The sequence below is a fragment of the Telopea speciosissima genome, chromosome 3 (assembly GCF_018873765.1).
Source record: "Telopea speciosissima isolate NSW1024214 ecotype Mountain lineage chromosome 3, Tspe_v1, whole genome shotgun sequence".
Classification (NCBI taxonomy): domain Eukaryota; kingdom Viridiplantae; phylum Streptophyta; class Magnoliopsida; order Proteales; family Proteaceae; genus Telopea; species Telopea speciosissima.
Window position 1 is genome coordinate 33,472,116 of NC_057918.1, and position 22,606 is coordinate 33,494,721.

Genomic DNA, 22,606 nt, shown 5'->3' on the forward strand with positions numbered 1-22,606 from the left:
CTCACTAAATACATATATGATATTCTTTGTTAGTATTGAAATTGGTAGTTAAATTAAGCAAAAGAATGCATGGCAAGAGATGCGAGGGGGATTGCTACCAGGCTGTGGCCCCTGCACCAACCAACATAAGGCCCAATGACAACACACGCGGGGCATCCAATAGTTGGATGGGAATTTTCATTTCATGGGGGGGCATGGAGGTCATTTTTTCCTTCTTGTGTCTAGGCAATGGCACCACACAGCCTTCTTTTTCCCATGATATTAAACTGGGAGTACTGAAGCACTGCAAGTGCCTAGGGCATGATGGATCACACAACTTCAACAATGTGGTTGGCTTGTGCAGCTAAGACAACTTTGTTATAAACTCACGTCAGTCAAAACTTGTTAGCTAATTAAATATCAGAAACATAAGACTCTAAAATGATACAAGATGCAACACCAAAATTTTAAGTTATCTTCACATCTCGTAGAAGCCGTGCTGCCATAGATCCATATCTCCTTGCTTCCCAGTCACTGAGCTTACCATTTTTGAGAGCCACAACTGGTTGGCCATCTTCGTTAACTGCCGTAGTACCACTATCTTCTACCTCCTCCACCTCACTAGAGCTCTCACCCTTCTCTTCATTTGGATCACTAGCTTCTGTCCTAACCTCACTACTGTTCCCATCAGTCCACTGGGCTGTGTTCTCTGGCGACCCTAGTCCAGTCTTTAACCCCATCATAAAAAGTTGGATGCTGGCATGTTGATACTTACTATCCATCTGCGAAGACAAAAGTTATTTAGTTCATGGAGATAAAGAATATGTTTCTGTAAATTAATCCAAAATGTATATTAGCCTATTAGGTTCTGGCCTACTACCTTTGCTTTTGGAATGGTCTTGACGTCAAAGTTGTTCTTCCACATGTGAAGCATTTGTTCATGGACAGTTGTAGACCGAATTTCATATCCCAACTGTATGAAAATTCCAGTGACAAATGAGTGCATCCGTGCATATGCTTCTCAAAATTCAGAAATTTTTTTTTCTAAGGATGGATTACCAGGATTGTGGTTTTAGGTCCAGATAATGATAATATGGTCTTCAAGAGTGGTTCCAAGAGATACTCTGCATAAACCTTAAAATCCGAATTTGAAGAATCAAATTTTCTGCTATGAGAAAATACTAATTACCAAATACATAATTTATTGTAAAAAAAAAAAAATTTAAGTCATGAGATTTCTAACCACAAGGGGGAGAAGAAACGAGAGATAACCCAAGTCCAAAAAATTAGAACCTTAACATTGAAGATTATCAAGGAAATGGCAAAGCAACTATAGATTCAAGACAGAAACTACCAAGGACAACTCGAACTGCTTCTAAAAGAAACTAGATAGCTTAAAAACTTTGCCGAAACAACTCGTTCAGCCGAAGCCCGATCTGTTCCCTGATTGTTTCGCTGACACTTTCCGTTACACGCTCTTGGTAATTACTTAGAGACATTCCCCTAATCTTGGCCACTCTTCAGCTGGCTAGAATCACAATAGCAACAGGAAGAGCAGCAACTTGGGGGTTAGTAGTTATTAACTGTAAAGTGCATGTGGGTTGAAGTAAAACAGGCAAGCCAAGTTTACTGTCTTTGTGACTGGAATACAGATATTAAAGAAAGTTAGTTTCTTGTTCTTCTTCTATTTTTTAATTTTTTTTTTCTTTTTAATATTGTGAACTCTGTAGTTTGAGGATTAGAAGAGAAGGGCGAAGGCAGGATCCCAAGACCTAGCCAGGCCACAACAATCCAAGGTCCTTATCACTGAGATAAGTATTATGTGGTACCTTCCACATGAAATCTGAGTCTAAAATAGCTGTACCATTTACCAAGATTTTTCAGCTCTATTCCAATTACTCATACAAAAGAAACAACAATCTCCTAACTTAGCTCTTCTGCAGTACTTCTAAATTCTTGAATTACCAATGATAAACCATCAAACTATAGAGCATGTGGGAGTCGCCCCGATCAGTGACAAGCTTCCAAAGAGTGGTTTAAGATGGTATGGTCATATTCTTTGGAGGCCTAGGGACGCCCTAGCAAAGAGGAGTGATATGATCACGATTGACAGAGCTAAAAGAGCTAGGGGCAGACCTAAAATGACCATAGGAGAAGTGGACAGGAAGGACATGAATAGCTTAGGTCTTGTACCAAGTATGACTTCGGATAGGGCCCCTATTGGAGGACAAGGATCCATGCAGCGGACCCCGTTTAGCTGTGCTTCCCCTGCAGTGCTGGGTTGGGCTTCTTCCCTCTTATTATCGTATTATCTTTCTTCTTTCTTATTGTCTTTCATTTGTCATTTGCCATCTTCCATTTCTCTTCTCTTTCCCCATTCTCTTTCCCCATTCTTTTTGTTAGAACTCAGTTTCCCTTTGTTGTTTGGATCCATGTAGCCGACCCCATTAAGTTGGGATAAGGCTGAGTTTGTTGTTGTTGTTGTTGTTAAACCATCAGCTCTACAAAAAATTCTTCAAATACCTCATGCACTTGATTCTTAGGAAAATTCATGAATCTAAAAAGGTTAACATATAAAAATTTCATCTAGAGTTAGCTACTTCAATACCAAAATTAGATCTTACCAACTTCTTCCTTTTCCTAATTGCAGATTTATACCCCAAAGAACTGTGCTTATTGTTCAGGTAGTACTGATGCAATCTATCTGCATGTGTGCTTATGGATGCACTAAATTTCACGTCTAAACACCTATTAGTTTTGAATATGCCAACATTACCAAACAATACCGATAACCCCTGTGGTTAGGTTGCACCTTGCAAAAGGACCAATATTTGTGCGCTGATTTAAGTGGCTTACCTACCATTTCGATTATAATTATTAGGTGCAATTATCATGCCTGCAAAGGTAGACCAAAAACAAAAACAAAAACAAAAAAATTCCAAATTCTAAAAAAATGCTGATTATTTTCTCAAGGCGTTTCTGACTAGCAAGTTATTGAAGACATATGATCAGTCTTAATAGTGGCCTAGAAGGTACCGAGATCCTGCATATTCCAGGTCACCCATGCACAAAGCACATTGCATGACCATGCAAAACATGGCCACTGCCTGGAACAATGACATGGGACCTCAATGGATGGAGCCAAACAACAGTACAGAACACAGTTATGGTTCGAGTAAAATGAGGAAACATAACTCATGGAATGAACTTACAACATCAGTGCCAATGACATAATCAAACGGAGGATCAACAGCCTTTATATGCTCCTGATTTCCCCAATCCAACTCCATAACTTGAACCGAACCAAATGATGCTACAAAGCAAAGGACTTCAATGTCAGACCAGTACCATTACATTCAATATAAAACAGTTCTAATAACATGCATAACTACATACTTCAACAGTTCAATCTAATTAAAAAAATAATTAAACCTTAAAAAACTAGTCCAAGGAAAATATGAAACCATAAGTGCCAGATGATAGCAAAAGCTGATTGATCTAAAAGTTTCAGTTTTGCTAAAGCTTTTCCAAAAGAATTTTAACATCAAGCAGAAGAATGGACAAAAAGAAATTTGCAGTTAGAATATACCAGGCAAGAAGCAGACGACAAGTTCCAATGCACACCTGAATCAGGGTTTGTCTGCATGACTCTTGACGTGTTCCGCTGGATGTTCTTCATTAACAAAGGCAAGACCTCAACTTGATCCGTTGAAATAACATCACATCCTAGCAATGCCATGCCTGAAAAGAAGAACTATACATTCACATCCATATGGCACCATGCCAATTAAACTTAAACTATTTCAAGAGAAGGATATCAAAGAAATGAAACAATAGGAAGTACACTGAACATACTTCAATCTGAAAACACATAGACATAATCACATAACAGTCATTTACAAGTAATGAAATGATAGAAGCTCACCAAATCCAGCTACTCCACAACCAGCTCCAAGTTCTATAACACGTTTCCCCTTCAATTTAGTTGGGCAAAACCTACCTTTCCTGCAATTCTTTTCCTGAGTAATTGAAAGCAGATAATAATAAGTGGAATGGTGTTAGCTCACGCTAAATAACATATGACTTCTATTTCCTTAGCTCAGAAGATTTGGATATTAGCTGATACAGAATATGGCATGGTCAATTTCCCAACATATGAACAGAACAAAAGGAACCTGACAATATCATAAAGAACATGGCAATTACCACAATAACAATACTATGTACAATCTCAACCAGATAGTTTTTATGAGCACCGAGCTTTTTATATACCATTACTACATGGAGAAACAAAACAAGAAATGTTTTCTGCCAATGTATATAGTATTGACGAACATCCTGAAAGGATTGGAGACAGTACCAGATATTTGGCAAATACAACTGATGAATCCCATACTGTAGTTCCCAAATGTTTGGAATTAGGATCCTGCCACCAATGACATCAAACATCATAAAACACACGAGTTTGATGTAGTCAGGGAGAAAGATACAAAATAAAGGAAGAGCAAGCTAATATGCAGAACATAATATTAAATGCTTAGAGGTGAATAAATTTCCTATTAGCAAGCATCAAGTGGAAGTGTCATTCTAAGAGATTTCGTATACACTATAATATTAATAGGGAAGGATGTAGGACCATAAATAAAAGAAAATTTCTACCCAAATAACATTAAAACCCACCACAGACAATAACATTCTCAAAGTAGATGGTTAGTAACATGTTAATAGGGAAGTGTTCTACACATATGCTGCAAAATGCATAAAAAACTCACATTATGGAAAATCAAGTTGAGGGCATGCTATACTTTAGAGAACTTAGCTATTGCACATGGGTTTCCTCCTCCACTTTGTAATAGTTTTAGATTGGTAGAGATAAGAAATTTTCTGCGGTTACGACAACCCCGTCAATGATATAAACAATCCCTGTTTGTTGAAACTAAGATCAGGCCCTTATTCATTTGGTAGAAATTCTGAAGGTGCCTCATTCAGTATATTATATGCATATGGAGGATCAAACCAGACAATATCAACTGTAAGGGTGAGACTCTGCATATCTGTAAAACCACAATCTCCAATGCACTTACATTTACTAAAATAACAGAATGCCCTCCTTAATTTCCACCAAAAGAAGAAACAACTTTGTACCTGAGAAAACTGTAATTGATGTCCCAGAATTTCAAGTATAATTGCTGAGGTACTTGGTGAATTTAACCTAGAAAGCCACATTAATCACTGTAAATTTTCAACCCAATCAACCATGAATTCATTAAAGAATCAACAAGACAAACCGATAGAAGAAATTTTCCAGGTCTCGCTATTAAAGTGATTACAGAAAAGAGTAAACAAGTTTGATCGAAATATAGATAGGATTGGCAGGTTAGGATTCACTTGAGATTTGCTTTCGATAGCGTAACTTTTGAAGATTCGATAAGCATATTACCTGTCAGCATCCATTGCAAGCTCCAGTTCTTTCTTCTTTGGTTGAGAAGAGTGTGAAGGAATCTCCTAATCGACTTCTGTAGAGCTCCGCGCTAATTTGAACATTTCCCTAGTTTCCTTTTCATGGTTGCTTTCTGGAATCCGAAAGAAAGGTCCCGAGTCGTGACTCGTGACTCGTGACTCAAGCGGTTTCGCTTGGTCGGATTCCTGTGGGGAGGGATTCCAGTAAGACGCCAGAGCAGCGGATCGAACGGGACTCTCAAAATGGGGCTCCAGTGCTCGACCATGGACCGATTCTTATTGGTTCATTTTGGACCCTGAATGTAGAACTTCCAATAACAAAAATAGAGTCAAATCGAAGATTAAATCGGTTCTTGCTGATTCAGATCGGTATTGGTCCAAAAACCTTAGAATCGGCTCGCAAGATCTAAAACCCAGTAATCTAGAACCATTGAAAAAACAAAGAACAAAGCCTCATATGGTGAGTTAAATCTATTGAGATAGACATTCTCAGATTGCAAAGCCTTAGGTTGAGAGGTGTTGGGTGGCAACTGTTAGAGAAGTCGGAGTCCATTTGGGATCAATTGATTGGAAGTATTCATTTTCCTTATGGTGGATTCCTTCATGTGAATCCAACTTCTCAATTTTCATGGGTGTGGAGAAGTATTCTTAAAACCAGAAGATTACTCCAACAAAGACTAATGTAGTTAATTGGGAATGACAACTCAGTCCAAATCTAGGATATGCTCTCTTATCCTATTGAAAAATATAGGATGGGAAATTGTTGGGATGTCGATTCCCTGAACCATATTTTACCTCCTAATGTCTTAACACAATTAACTCTACTCAATTTTTCTCATGATGAGGATGGCTGGTGGTATATACCCTCCAAACTGGGCCTTTTCAATACTAAATTGGCTGCCACTAGATTGAGTCCTTCCATTAAGCGTATTCATCTGATTAAAAATGCTTGGTGGAAATTTCTTTGGAAACTCCACATCCATTCGAAATTTAAAATTTTCTTCTAGCATCTTCTGAATGCAGGACTCTCTATCAAGACTGCTCTCTCAAAATGGATTCCGATCGACCCTTCCTACGCTCTTTGTGGAAATTGTGCAGAATCATACTGGCACTTATTCATATCTTGTGATTGGGTTAAACATCTATGGGTGGCGGGACCTCTAGGTTAGAGAACTGAATTTCTAGCCTCTCCAAATCTTCTAGAATTATGCATTTCTATGTTCCTCAAAACCAATCTCGATAAACAATCTCTAATCTGGTTTTTTAATGTGTTCATTATAACTTGCTACTTTATTTGGAATGCCCGAAATAAGGCAGTGTTTGGTTCTGAAAGTCCTAATCCGACCCGGATTATAAAGCTAATTTCGCATTATTTATCTGACATGAAGCTATCCTCCCCCCCCCCCCTCATCCCCACATATTGCGTCCCTGATTGTACATAATGATCCGGATATTTACTTGTCTAGTTCACAATTCCATGGCTTACCAAAACTAGACTTTCATGTTTTAATTTATGCAGGGTACAACACACCAGGATTGAGTACAGCGGGATGGTCTTACATTTTTTTGACAGGAGGAAGACTTACCTTTTTGTTACTGGTTTTCAGCCTGCTTCGTCGGAACTGGAGCCGGTTTTGTATAGTATTCGGACTGGGTTGGATCAAGCTTCAATTTTGGGGTTGAAGATTCAAGAAGTATGGTGCTCCTACTCTATGATCACCGATGTTCTTCCATCTCCAACCAAATCAGCCTGGCCCTGGCAGCATATTAAAGAACTGCTTTATATTTCAGACTTGTATAGTAACGTTAAGTTTATAGATCAGGGGGAACCTTTTTGTATAACTGTAGCTACGAATCTGACTCATCATGCACTAATCAACAAAACTGTATATACCTCCTTATATTAATACATATTTTCTTGTTTAATCATCAAAAAAAAAAAAAAAAAAAACTCAGTCCAAATCTGGGAGGATCCATGAGTAAGGGTTTTTTTTTTTGTTTTTTTTGTTTTTTGTAATAAGAAAATATAAATAAACTTAAGATAACAAGTTAACAATATCCTTTTGATATCATGCCTATTAGAAGGGGCAAAGTGACTTTGGGTGAGGGATAACAGGGATTGAAATATCAGAAATCCTGCTTGAAAGATTCAAAAGTTGGGGAATTAAATACCATGCCACTTTGGAAGTGGGCAAAAAAATCGAGCAGTTCCTTCCTCGTACCCCAAATTTCTCCAATTACCATATATAATCGAGTCGCATGCTCCAATCCCTTCTCCAGACTAAGAATCTCAGATTTCAAGTTCTGGCCTGTGTCCAAGAAACCTGCATCAAGCAAAACAATTTGTCCTTCTAACCAAATGAGTAAGATCCTTGGAGGGCTTTCATATTCGATCTCCTAGCTAACCACTGAATTGCTTAGATATTTGGGTTTCTCACCTTATATCCTCTCTCTCTAGACGAGTGGAATGTTACAAAGTTGAGAGTGTTTTTCTCCTTTTAAGAGGTTAGTTGTTTTCTTGAGATTCCTCTTAACACTGAAAATTGTCAAGATAGATCTTGTTGGGTTATGAACCCAAAAGGTGTGTTCTCGGTTAAGTCACCCAACAGATTAAGAGAATCTAGATTGCCCATCTTAACCCAATCAGTTAGAAAGACTTTCTAATATCCCTGAAGTTGTATGGAAAATTATTTGGACTTCCAAGATTCTCCTGAAGGTTCAAGTTTTTATTTTCACTGCATGCATGTGCAATTGCTATTCCATCAAACTCTGTTGTTTGAAAGAAACTTGTAGAACCTGTAACACTATTACCCTACAAGATAAGGAAACCCATTGTTAGAAGATAATCCTTTAAGTATTTTGAGGGTGTACAAAACATCCATTGGTAGAGGCTAGCAAATGAGCATGGAATTCAATGGGAAGATAGAAATACGTTGGACAAGCAAGGCAAGGATGCGATACTAACGGAGACAAGTTTTCGTAATTTCCACTAAGTTGTTATTATTTACAAATCTAAATAAATCTCATCATCTCTTATTTATCTATAAAATTTGAATCCAATTCAAATTATATACATAAAAAAAATTTGATTAAATTACAAAAAAAAATACAAGAAGAAAAATTGCATCTTAATGCAATGACTGCAGCTCCATGACTAAAATGAGGGGTTTAGTTCCATATATTGGTTGAATAGCATGTTTACTGATATTTTATGACTAAAATTTAAGGGGTTTAGTCCCACATCAATTGGGTAGTTGCAATTATTAGGGTTATGACGCTTTGAAGGGCCTCTCTATTGCTTGACCCTAGAAAAAACCTCTCCACCCAAGCTAATATATCAATAGCTTATTGGGCCGGTTATGGATCTATTGATAAGTACGTTATTGGTCTCCTAACGGTTTTGGATTTGTCGAACATTATTGGTCTCCCAACTGTTTCAAAACCGATAGACCAATTAGGAGCCATTAGAACCGGAACAAATCCACATCCTAGACCTATATATTATATATTTCTTAAGACTTTAAGGTCATGAAAGCTAAGATAAAGCCCTTTATTTATTTTTTCTTTTAGTTTTTTCAATTTTGACTACTGCCCCTTGTCTCGTATACTATTTTACAAAAGATTCTGTTGTTAATTTAAAGGTCCATTTGAGAATTCTAACTTAAGAACATGCTTTAAAATAATCATAATTTATGAGGATGGTGGTGTTCTTACTTATTAATTGAATATATAATAAAAGGCACTATGGATAGTTTCATGATTTGAGAAAAAAAAATGATGGTAAGTTGCGTATCTCATGTGATTGAAAATAGTATTTTATTATAATATTATTAAATTTATGTAGAGCATTTGTTAGAGAATTTTTTTTTTTTTTTTTTTTTGGTGACTTCTTGGAACCAACTAGGAACTAGAACCAGCCCACCCAATAGTTAATGGTTCTAGATCGATTTCAGGTTTGGAAGGATTAGTTTATTGATATGGTTCTAATCTTGATCCCTTGAGACCGGAACCGAACCAATTGACACCCTTACAACTATTCTCTATTAGATTTGGCAAAAAAAATTGGTACCAGTAACCCCCCCCTTTGTTTTGTTTGATTGTAAATCAGAAACCAGTAGATTGACAATTTGAATCCTCTACTACTGAGCTGCCTGGCAAGACTGTGCTGCCAAGACACGATGAGGTGTGCAATGACTGCCTTAACCCCATTCGGGCAGGGGTAAGGCGGTGATTGCGCATCTTACGGTGTCTTGGCAGCACGGTCATGTCGGGTAGCTCGGCAATAGAGGATCTAGATAGATTTGAACACCACCACTACCCGGCTTTAGTATTCAATAAAGCACTTTGTAGTGTTCAAATTCATATACTTTCACTTTCATCTTTCCTTTTCCCTTCCCAGAAGAAGTAGAGAACAAGAACGCACCAGTGTTGTGGGAAATGGGTCTGGTCCTTTGAATGACTTAACAGCACCATCAATTCTGCGACATTTATGTTGAAACGGATCATGATCGTAGCCATGCCACATGAGCTTGGGTTCGGAATCTTCATCCTCTCAAGTGCGGTGTAGTCTTGAGTGTACATTTAAAGTTCATTCGATGGTGACCACTACACTTGAGAGAATAAAAATTCTTGAATTGATAATCGGTACCACTCATTTAAGAATTTTGATTTGTTGTTGCTACAGGACGATGATACTACCATAAGGATCAATTTTCCATCAATCCATCTGAGCTGGCTCTTGTGCATCTGGGTAGTTGGGCTGCATGTGCAGTGCCAGACTTAAGGCGGCGCACTTTGACTGCCTTACTCGAGTAGAGGTAAGGCGGTCAAAGCACAACGCTTTGGGTCTGGTGTTGCACATGCAGCCCGACTGCCCCAGACTTCGCCATCCATCGTTGATACATGGTCAATGATTGGCCACATCAATAAACTCTAAGAGTCAAAAAGATTCTCAAACACTCAGTGGTTCTCTGGTTAGGGATTGCATGCAAGCCACTTCTTTTGACTTATCTGACTTATCATGTAAAAATGGAGAAGGAGAAATTCTTTAATTTGGCGTATAATAATGAAGAATGGAATTAACTGGTCATGGTAGTTGAAAGCCAACCTGCAACTTACACCTGCTTTCCTCTTTCAGTTGACGAAATAAAACCCAAAAATTAAAGGACTATTACCCAATTACCCACAAAACACTTCAGAACCGAAAGGTCCACCTGCAACCTTCGGATTTGAGAGAGAGAGGTTAATTATCAGTTATGGGATCTGGTTCAGAGTCATCGTCGTCAAAGACAGCTTCTCTGGACGAAGTACTCCATATGTTTGGGTTCGAGATCGAGGAAGTATCGCCGAAGAGGCTAACGGGACATCTAAAGGTGACCGATAAGTGTTGCCAGGTGAGAGCTCACCCCGATTCCTCTTTTTTGTTTTTTCCTCTCTTCTAATTGAAAATTGAAAGTCGAAACCAAAACCCTAACCTGTTTTGTCTGGTTTGATCAATATTGATGTTCTTAATTTTCGTTTCTTTCTTGTAATTACGAATTATTATTAATAATTATGATTCAGAGATGGAAGGTGTTGCACGGGGGGATAGCGGCACTGATTGCAGAGTCACTGGCAAGTATGGGAGCTCATATGGCGTCGGGATTCCGTCGGATTGCCGGAATTGAGCTCAGCATCAACCATTTGGCGGAGGCTTACCTGGGCGACATGGTCATGGCCGACGCAACACCAGTTAACCTCGTCGGAACTCTCCAGGTTAGTAGAGATGTGAAAGACTTTATTTCCTTCTTTACAGCACACCATAACCATTAAAGTCACAGACCTTTCTTTATCCGCTGCTGCAACTGATTCTATTGTACATACATACCGCACGATCCACACAACAACGGATAAAAATTCCTAAAATCACACCCACCAACGAGGCCCCGAGTTCATAAACATCAATTCACACAAATTGATTAAGTAAAAAGTGCGAGGGTTTGAGAAGCCACCACAAGTGCGGCAAAATGGTTTCTCATGTGTCACACTTGTTTGGGGGCTCAAAGATGCTTTTCTGATTAAAAAATTTTCCTCACTTGGGTGAAATGATCACACCAATTGGGATGCCATAGTGACCTCTCCTATCAAACTCCATTCAAGATCCGAAACCCATGGGAGTGATTAAGTTTTATGGGAAGGCAAAAGGATATTAATGTGAATGTGGGTCAAGTGAAAGAATGATATAATAATTCTTACCGATGGATGGACAATGCTTAGTCTGAAATGGCTATGTGTATTTGACATTTTTATTCATATTTTTAAACACCAATCGGTTTTCCAGCGCTCCCCCCCCCCCCCCGTTTAATTTTTAGTGCAATTCTAAACCTTTATTTTGCCAGGTAATCATCTCTATTTGTGTTGAGTTTTTTTTTTTTTCTGTTGCTATGTTCACATTGGGCAGACAAGAAACCATTGGAGGCCAATAAGGGGGTTCACTGGACCAAATTTATTACTTTTTATTACTTTACTATACTGCTACTACTATTCTAAGGAGGGTAGGGGGTAGGGGGTAGGGGGTAGGGAAAATTATCACCTCCAGTTTGCTGACCGGCCCAGTTCCCCAGTTCCTCTAATAGGGGGATGGTGGACCCCACCAGGGTAGGGTGTTTGGGCATGGGTAGAGAGGTCATTTCAGCCCCCCTTTGTTAGAGGAACTGGGGAACTGGGCCGGTCAGCAAACTGGAGGTGATACAGATCCTAGGGGGTAGGGGGTAGGAGGGTTGACATCTCGACCTTCTCTGGATTTACTCTAGACCCAACAATCTTATTTCAATAAATACTTGATATATGTGCGTAGGGCATCTTATGCCCAATCTTGCCTAACACATGATAGATAATAGGCCTATGTGGGAGGCCTCCCTCTTAAGGAGGGATGTGTGGGAATCTGTTGCTGACATGATCTTCATTGTATTTTTGCCTAGTTACTTGCTAGTTGGTGGATTTGGTTACATGGGGGTGGCCGGTTCCATGCGAGTTATGTGATATATGACAATATATTTTTTTTGTCCTTTTGTTATGATACATAATTTTTTTAAATGACAATAATAATGTCATACATTATCGAAAATTATGCATTACAATGAGATCTTTTGATAATGACAAATCATTTTCAATTTATTTTAAATTTTTTTTTTATAGTCTTATTTTAAAAATCATCGGAGAATAAAACAAGAGGTAATCAAAAAAAAATGTTAAATTCTAAACAGTTATAGAATTGTCTTCCAAACCATCCCTTTAAATATAGGCACAAAAAAAGGTATAATCACTGTTGTGGCATTGACTCTTGAGATGAGATGAAATTTTAGGTTACAAATTTACAATCACTGCTTGGACAATGGTCCACTCGATCTGTGCCATGTGGCACATGATTTAGAAAGTTTCCACTACCCACCATGGATTAATCATGTTTCAAATTAGTATCATTGACTCTTGAAGATGGGATGAAATGTTAGGTTTTGGCAGACTTTATCACCCTAATGTGGAGCATTTTTTCTCCTTTCCTTCATCCAGACTTTTTCACCCTAACGTGGAGCATTTTTTCTCCTTTCCTTCACTGAACATCTATATGAGAACTGTAAAAGGCAATAACTTCCAAGCAGTTTTTAGTATCATGAAATGAGATCATTCATTTTAGGGTTGATTTATAACCAACCAATCTTTGCTAATCCATCTAAAAGCCTTGGTGGGATTGGTTGTTCACGTTTTATTTTATACTTGGATATATTAGTTCGAGTATCAAAAATCCAAAATCCCACTTTACCTATGTTTTCAGATAAGGGTCTGACTCTCAAGCATAGTTAACAAATTTGGATTCAGAATGTGAAAATTTAGATTTTATACAATTTGTAAATTTGAAAGAAAAAACAACAAAACTAGGCTAAAAAAGTGAAGGGAGATGGTTTCCCACGTTGTCAACATGGGAAGAAATCTTCGGTCTGAAAAAAGGTATCAATTCATGTGGACCGCTTATTTTTAAAATAGATAAAAATAATTAAAAAATATATATATAGTATACTCACTTTTTTGTGAGAGAGCATGGGAAAGAATCTGTGTACAGATAATTTTCCCCAAAAATGAAATATGGAAGAAGGAAAAGTTGGAGACATATTTGAGTATTAAACATTTATGTTTGAAAATTTAGAGAACAAAAGACCAGTCAATTAAAAAAAATTAGATTATAACTTTCTTATGTGTCTTTCTAGGTGTCGTTATGCCTAGTAGATTACAACGCTTCATTATTTGCGACTTGGCAGTATATCGGTTAGTCCATGTGATAGAGAACCCCACATACATTTTAATGACCAAATTTTAGTGACAGTAAGGAAAGTTGCTCAAACTCTGATTCAAAATGTTAGTAAATTTACCAAAATGTCATCAAAGGAGATGAATATAAATTACAAAATGATATCTTTTGTAATTGTAGCTACTTGCTTTACTCATTTTAATGTGAAATTGTACCAATGAGATGCTTGCCTGGTCCTCTATCACATTTATCCATATACTGTCATGTGGTAAATAGTGAAGCGTTATATATCCTAAAATTTTGGCTGAATTATGATTACTCAAAATACTTGCTAATTACTGCAGAATCCCAAGAATTTGATAATTTTTTGAATTACTCAAATTCATTGTGTGTAGTAATTCATAACTATAAAATAACAGGAAAAATACTTCTATCAAGTGTTAACTCAGAAATATTTTGTCTTGTTTTTTACTTTTCAATCACTACTTGGTTAATGATTTGGTGGGTAGTTATTGGATAGGTTGCAGACCCCCCTTGATAAACCGTCGCTCAGCTTTGGAAATCTATCTCAATTGTATGGCCCATCATTTATACGCTTTTTCCTTTGATTTTCAAATAGTTAGTGTACACTTTGACTTTCAAACTTCTTTTAGACCTTTTCATCAAAAAAAAAAAAAAAAAATTTCTTCTTTTAAATCTTATAATAACATTAGGAAGGCGCAATGGTAAGGTTCCATTACAACTTAGTGATGAGGGTTCTAGTTGGGATACAGCATCTTTGCAAAGTCGGGGTAATGTTACATATAATATGACCCTCTTTAGGCCTCACAGTGGTGGAAGCCTCATGCCCTAGGTACACCGTTTTTTTAGGAGGCCAGATCCAAATCGACGTACATCTTTTACTATAGATAGATAGATGGTGATATGGGTAATAGGTAAACCAAATTTATAAATCAAACAAATTGCCACATGACAAATATTTATCCAAGTGTGATAGAACTTTGTTACTAAATTATTGTAAAGTGAGAAAATATGACAAATAATAAAGGAGCGAGTCTTCCTCCACCCGCTATTCACCGTGACTGTCAGATGGACGGGAGAGAATATCACGACTCATGAGAGTATTTTGGAGGAAAACACTAAAACCCTATAGGGTTTGTGAACGCTAGGATGATGGGTGAACCATCTTCTATGGGTGGAGGAAAACTTTGTCTAATAATAAATGTTAGAAAAACTGATGAAATAAAAACTTAACTATTGTATATGTTTTTTGTTTCTTAAAATTTTATGGGTTTTTGGTAAACATTATATATATTAAACTAGTTGAGTCCAGTAAAAGTTAATGAATAAAAGTGGTGTTCCAATTTTGCCTATTTATAAGTTTCAAAACTATCCTCTCTTATATGATGAATTTGTTTGTTTGTAAAGGTATGGAGGGTGCAACTCTGGAAGATCAATATTCCTATGAACCCTGAGAGTACAAAAGTTTTGATATCAACATGCAATGTCAGCATTCTATCAAACTTGCCCATTCCAGCGAATGCCACAAATGCTGCTGTGCCCCTCATGAAGTATGCAAAGTTATAATCAATCCATGCTAATTATCATTATTATTACTATGATTATTATTGTTATTATTATTATTATTAGTGAAATCTAAATTTGATAATCCTACACTACTGTAGGCTATGTTCTCTGTATATCTGCCTTTTAAATTTTCGTTTTTGCCATTAACAACTTACTTAGGCTGTCTCTGGTATCCATTTTTCGAATAGATTTTGGGTTTAATTAGAGCACATTCCTATGCGAGAGATAGAGAAGAATAATCAAGTTTTAGAATTCGTTCTAGACCCAAAATCTATTCTGAAAATTAATGTATACCAAAATTTTAATAATAATTTGGCATTTTTTAACATTAACAACTAAGTTAGTCTTTTCTAGTGAATCAATGATGAGATATCTTTAGATAAAGGCAGTAGAATGAACAGTGTAGGAAGGGGTTTCGGTTGACTCTACATCAATGAGTGGTTTAAACCAGGGTTTTAGGTATAATCATATCAACCTATCCGTATCCATATTGGTATTGAACGTGACCGATACTAATATGATACCGATACTATCATTGGTATCGGCCAGTAAGGTAGTCTTTTTTGCATTTTTGGAGCTACCAAATGCTGGACAGTCATTGACTGAGCTTATTCATGATTTTGTGCCAAATTCAATAAACGTAGGATATCAGATTGGTATTGACATGACTGATACCAAATCCAATATCGTGAATTAAAGCTATGTTTGAAAGCCAAGAAAAAGAAAGAAAAAAAAAGAGAGCATAAAAAGACAAAAACTACAATCGCACAATGATTCAACCGGTTTTTTTTTCTTTTCTTTTCTTGGCTTCCAAACATAGTGCCTAATAAAACCTTGATTCCAATTTCCAACGTCAATTACATTCTTTTTTACTTTTTTAGTCTTGTAATACATATATTTTTAGGGAAAAATTGGGTTTTCTATTTACAAAATTATCTACTCAATCTTTAGGTTAAATAAAGTATCCAAATTGAGTTTGGGTATTACAAAATTACAAAAAACTAAGGGTGTCAAAATTAAACCGAAACCGTTTATCAAAATCAAACCAAGTCGTTTACACTGAAACTGTCAAACCGTAATGGTTTAAATTGTTTAATTGAACCGTTTAAACCAAAACAAATATTAATAATGACAATAATTAAGTATTAATGGTAACAATAAATAATTAATAAATATGGTAATAGTGCAAATAAACAATTATTTAAAGAAAACATATAAGAATTCCATTTAAAGGAAAACAAAGTGAAAGAAATGTAATGAAAAGTAGTCGTTTGAATTAAAAAAAGGTAAAAACCTTATAAAACCGATTAAACTGAAACCAATTTATAAATGGTTTCAATTTCAACATGTGAAATCGTTTACTAAATGATTCGATTTTGGTTTGGGTTTTTTTACATATCTCTCCTGAGATATCACGTAATTACAAAAACACCCCTCAGTTTTGAAAAATTATGAGTGCTCCCCTGAGATTAGGGCTGTAAATGGATAGCCGAAAATCCGAATCTGATCCGTGTTCGAATCCGTTTAAGACTATCCGTATTCGAAAAATTACTATCCGTATCCGTTTGGAAACTATCCGAATCCGTCCGATAACTAATTGGATACGGATTCGGATAGTTCCCCGTTTCCAATAGGATATCCGATCCGTTTAACTTTTCATTTACAACTTTATTTTTTAAGGTTATTTTGGTAATACGGCCTAAACCCTAATCGACTAATCCCATTTCTGTTTGTACTCTTTCACTCTTGTCTTTCAAGTCTCAATGTCTCAAGCCCTCACCTTCAACGACACTCTGCACTCAAGCCTCAAGGTCATTCAAGACCTCAACTCTCACTCTCAATTCTCGACTCGGCATCGGCACCGGCAACAGCATATGCACAACCCTCTCGACTCTCGATTCTCACCGACAGCGACACACACGCAACCGGCAACGGTAGGTTCTGCCTTCTGATTTCCCTTTTTTTGTTTTTCCATCTCAACTCTTGATTAGGTTTCTTCACCATCTTTTCGTTCTGGGCGAGAGAGAAAAGGGAGAGAAGAGAGAAAACAGGAGAAAAAGATAGAGAAGGGTTTCTAAAAGGGATTTTTGGCGATCTTTGTTCGGAGTGAGAAAATAGAGATAAAGGAGAGAAAACGGAGGGAAAGGAGAGAAAAAAGAAATGAAAACCTGAATCTAAGGTTTGAGAAAAGAGAGATTTAAGGCGAAATCTCAGTGAAGAAGACAGTGAAAATGGAGAATCGAAGCAAGCTAATCATCGACACTATACACTAGAGCGTTCAGATGCATCGACCTTAATCCAATCTTGTTTTTCTTTGAAGTTTTTTCTTTGTCTGATCCATACTGGATCTTGCCTTTGAGTTGTAATATTGTTTTAATTTCTTATCTTTTCGGATCTGTAATAAATCCCTACCCTGCTTCAATCTATATCTTCTATAGCAAAACAGAATCTTCTTTTGTGAGCTTTTAGATGCAACTTGAAGGAGAGAAAAAGCAGAGATGTGGATCTAAAATAATTTATAATTGATTTCTGTGACTCCTTTGTGTGCTTTGGTTTTGAATCTTAATCAATGGCTCGAAGGAGGCCATAATTATAATGTCAGATGTGTTCACTAATCGAAGAGCTTATCGGATCGGATAATATCCGGATATCCGATAAACTCCCGGATTCGGATATGGTAATACATTTTAAAAGTCCGTCGGATATCGGATCGGATTCGGATATGGCGTTTGGTAAACGGATTCGGATTCGGATAGTAGTGAATCCGAGCCAAATCCGATCCGTTTACAGCCCTACCTGAGATTCTTAAAAGTTAACACATGCCCCTATTCCGTTAGTTTAGGACTATCAATGTTAAAATCAAGGGGTAAAGTGACAAAAGTGCCCTTGCAAGAAGAAAAAAAACCCACAACTCATCATCCCCAAATCTTTTAGGGTTTGAAAAAAGGGAAGATGAGTTGCAGGTATAACTTATCGATACTAGCTCACCAATCAATCATTATGAGTTGATTAAGGAATCCCTATAGCTAGTTATAGCAGAACAAAGAAGAAAAAAGGTTGTAGCATAGGAATGGATCCTACAATGCTAAGCCCTTCTTCACCCCAAAGATGAAAAGGGAGACCTGGAAGAGAAACCCAAATTGGCTAATTTTCGAATCAACCTTCTGAAGCTGCATGCTTCTTTCCCAGTGCCTAAGAATAATAGAATGACAAGCAAGGCACAAGGTCCACCTTCAAGAACAGATGATTCCAGCAACACCATTACCCTCGCAACCCTTCAGAGCATAACCCTCAATCGGAACTGGACAATCAACCTCCCTCTCACCCTCCGATTCCACCCTCCCAGACAACAAAGGGAAAGCCTTGTCATCAGACAAGGAAATCATGGCCAAAGCTATCCTCCCGTTAACAGACCTTTCCCATTCTTCAGGTGCTCATCCATTCACATAATAATAAAAACAGAAAAAAGGAAGTGCTCGGTAGAAGAAGATACTATAGGCAGTGCTACGCTCCATGGGATCATGGTGGTTCACCTTTGTAAACCAATAATAATATAAGTTCCGAGTTCCCAACTCTTGGCATCTCCAGGGTTGTCCCTTGGGAACCCTAGGGTTGCCCTAGGGCACCCTAATCTGGCTTGGGTATCATATTTTCAATTTTAGGGTTTTTCATGGTTGCCCATGATGCCCTAATGGAACCCTATTAGGGTTTGGTATTGCCAACCAATGCCCAGTCCGTCTCTTTGACGTCCTATAAAATTATTGGGATCCATATCATAGAGAAAAGTCATATATATTCCATCCTATGGATAGAGGGATCCATCCCATACCCGAATGGGCAGCGGAATTCGGGTTACTTTCACATCCCATGAATAATCAATACAATTAAATCAACAGGAATTAATATAGAATTGCTAACCTGATGAGCCTCAAGTGTTGCTCCTCCAATAGACAATGGTTTTTCCTCCAATGAGCACTCCAAGTAAATAGATCTGAACCTCCAATGGTGCAACCAAGGTTCTTCAAGCCAATCCTAGATGCTCTTCAGTTCTTCAAGCATAGATCTGGGTTTCCAAAATCCTAACTCTCAAACAAAGTAGAGAGCAAGAAGAAGGCAAAGAAAAGACCACAAGAGAGAGAGGGGAACCAAAAATTTGTCCAGAGGGGGGGCAGCCAAAAACGTGGAGCTCTGCCCCCTTCTGCGATTTTTGGTGTTTTATAATGCTAGGGTTTCTAAAATCCTAGATGGGAAAAATCCCAGTGAGAGTCTGACTCTCTCTCTCCTTGTTGGTTTTTCTGTTTAAACTCAAAGTGCTTCTAATTGGTAAAAAAGCAAAATCTAATAGAGAATGATATAATTAATTAATTATTTTAATTTATGAATAATTATAATTAGCACCATATCCATTAATTAAATAAAGAACCAATTATTTTAGCAAATTTTAAATAACTCCCTACATGATAATAAATTATCATGTACAACCCCTCCACTAATCAACACCATCATTATGGAATCTAGGGCATGTACACTTGTACTGCCAAACCCCATTCCATAGTACATGTCCATATAAGAATGTTTGCGTATCTGATCAGGTCCCGCAAAACTCGAAAAATACTTTAATCAAATAACTGTATATAATCTATTATTTTATGTAAAATAGGTTTTGCAAAAACCATTTCCAAAACTATACTGGATCCAGATTCCGATCCGACCATACACAGACAACCTCAAATCTCGGTGTTCCCCAATCGGGCAGTGGTGACCATGTTGAGTAACTCCTTCACTCACAAAGTGTTCGCGGATTCCCATAAAACCGATTTTGACTCACTTGAGCCTCAGTCATTGATGAACCAAAGAATGCGGTCACACTTTGCAGTGACAGTGTCCCCTCAGGTACGGGGCATTGGTGACACATGTCTATCCCTTCCTACATCTGGCAGTAATACATGAGGGAATTGACAAAGTAGATTCTTCATCAATACACACATCGAACATGTGAGTACTCGCATTCGTACCCTGACATCACATGTCTAGGCATACCCAATGAGACGACCTTATGATAAGGGTGCCCAGCCCAAACCCTAGTCGTGACTACCATTTTAAGTAATAATTACGGACATATAATGCTCAAAAAGTTTATATCGCATGTGATAATATTAAACCAACATATATAAAGGTTCAATACAAAGTAAAATCGGATTAAACCGGACCGAATCGAATTTGATGGACACATAAATCCAACAGATACCTCAAACACACTCTCTTGCAATCTTTGCTTTGATTTGCTCTGTCAGATGAAGAATGGGGCTTGCATCCGCTAGGGCTCTGAACTCAATGTCTGTGATCTTATTTCAATCTCTGGTTTCATGTTGCATTTAGTTTCAGAATTTGATGGATTCAGATTGTGATCGGTTTTTAGGGTTGCGATGGGGACAATCGGTTTCAGAGTTACGATGGAATTTAAGTTGCAATGGAGACGTTAGGATTCAGGTTGTGATCGGGACGATGGGCTTGAGGGTGGCAATGGGGACAATGGGTTTCAGAGTTACACTAGGATTAAGGTTGCAAGTCATCTTCCCTTTATTTTCTTTTTTCCCCTCTCAGTATCCATAATATCAAACCTCTCCCCCAGGTTTTGAATAATGATAATGCCTTCCCCTATTTTTGAAAGATTCTATCAATCCTACCCTAATCGTTAAAAAACGCCATTAAGTGATGACGTGGGCATTTACAAATTTTCTAAAACTCCATAATACCTTTAATGCAATTTTATTCCAATTTTACCCTCTTCAACTCCAAAACCCTCTGCGTTTATTCTTCTTCTTTCTTCTTCTCCCGATCCCAATGTCGTTAACTGAGCTTTGTAGCAGAGTAAGAGCCATGATTTCAGTCAAACACCTTCCCCATTAGAAAGCATCCATAATATGCATCTTAGAATCGCCTCCTTCCCTGTCGCTAGTGGCATTCAAACCAAACAGATATAAACAGAGCCGCCATTCCACTCCTCCATCAACAAACGACACAATTAATTAAGCTTCCCTCCTCCGAAACATACTAACAAATCACAGTCAAATCATTTCCACTCCATTTCACTTGCAGCAGGGAAATGAAACCCAATTGTTAAATTCAGAAATAATAAGATTTTGAAACAAAATTAAATACTCGTGAAACTTAAATTCGTTGTGAGACCTAGATTTTCTCTGCGTTCTATGTATTTAAATTAGAATCTGACGATGCATTTCCACTCAAATCACTACGTGTCCATTGAAACGAACGGGAGAGAAATGAGAGTGAGAGAAGAAAGAGATTACAGTGACAGAAGAGAATAGCAGCAGGTCCACATACGTTGTAGCGTTCGATGCTTGAAGGTCTTCCATGGTGGAGGATGCTTGCAAATCGTCAATGGCGCCTTTTTCTTTCTCTCGATTCCCTTTTGCAAGGGAGAAAGGATTCAGCCTTTTTTTTTTATATCTCTAACTAAATATTGATTTGTTCTTTTAACACCGTTAACCATTTAGGGAACTGTTGATAGAATCTTTAAAAAATAAGGAAGGGTATTATCACTCCTCAAAACCTGTGGGAGGGTTTTGATATTATGGATACTTAGAAAAGATGGGGATGATATTTATTCATATTTTAGTTTAGGTCAAATTTTTCTTCACCCTTTTCAAGGTGATGTCCAGATCTCGTGGATTAAGAGATTTTCTCTTCATTGTGGGTAAAGAAGATAAACTCGAACCTCAAAACATATTAATGGGCCTTTAAGTTGGCTGAGATCAACTTTAGCTTCGCTTTACAATTTTTTGGTTCAAGATGGTTAAACTGGATAACGATAATTTTTGGGCCAGGATGGTCGGACTTTGGTTGGCCCAACCCAAATTACATTCGGTCATAAATGCTACTATCCTAAGATAAATAGAATGGGCAGCAATATTTTTTCATTTGGCAATTTATTCTTTTTTTTTTTTTTTCAATTTATAATGGAACATCTAAGTGCAGGTACCCGGGTCTAAGTATCGGTATCGGATGATGCTGATAACGTGTTTTAACCGATTAGGGATTGATGGGACGGTACGTATCAATGAAAAAATAATATACAAAAAGGATTTGTTTAAAAAAAAAAGGGTTAAATATGCATACCCCCTAAAATGCACCCAATATTCCTCATGCCCCCTTAAGATTTTGACGAGTCCACACGTATCCCCTAAAAATTCCACGTACCACCCCTACTTTTCCACCTAAAGGCATTTAAGTCCACACCAAGTGTTAAATACTAAAAAAATGACCAAACTACTCTTC

General features: G+C 37.4%; 3 protein-coding genes across 4 annotated transcripts in view; 2 read left to right on the top strand and 1 right to left on the bottom strand.

Annotated features, from left to right (window-relative positions):
- Window positions 1-330: 330 nt before the first annotated feature.
- LOC122653547 (protein-lysine methyltransferase METTL21D) lies at window positions 331-5,585 on the bottom strand. The gene is made up of 9 exons (XM_043847407.1): window positions 5,420-5,585; window positions 5,125-5,191; window positions 4,340-4,405; window positions 3,905-3,998; window positions 3,604-3,720; window positions 3,192-3,292; window positions 1,039-1,113; window positions 860-952; window positions 331-761 (listed from the first exon to the last, which is right to left on the bottom strand). Exons 1-9 carry the CDS (start codon window positions 5,431-5,433, stop codon window positions 447-449), a joined length of 942 nt encoding a protein of 313 aa, XP_043703342.1. The 5' UTR covers window positions 5,434-5,585; the 3' UTR covers window positions 331-446.
- Window positions 5,586-8,460: 2,875 nt separating this feature from the next.
- LOC122654282 (S-adenosylmethionine synthase 1) overlaps window positions 8,461-22,606 on the top strand; it is a 30,896-nt gene continuing 16,750 nt past the window's right edge. Inside the window, exons 1-2 of one of the 2 annotated variants that reach the window (XM_043848296.1) lie at window positions 8,461-8,471; window positions 13,493-13,511. The gene's annotated coding sequence lies outside the window, so the exon portion shown is untranslated. Of the gene's footprint in view, window positions 8,472-13,492; window positions 13,512-17,317; window positions 17,353-22,606 lie in introns of those variants that run through there. The other variant, XM_043848294.1, reaches the window with a different exon arrangement.
- LOC122654283 (1,4-dihydroxy-2-naphthoyl-CoA thioesterase 1-like) lies at window positions 10,676-15,359 on the top strand. Its single transcript, XM_043848298.1, has 3 exons — window positions 10,676-10,832; window positions 11,002-11,193; window positions 15,149-15,359. The coding sequence occupies exons 1-3, from the start codon at window positions 10,695-10,697 to the stop codon at window positions 15,305-15,307; spliced, it is 489 nt and encodes a 162-aa protein (XP_043704233.1). The 5' UTR covers window positions 10,676-10,694; the 3' UTR covers window positions 15,308-15,359.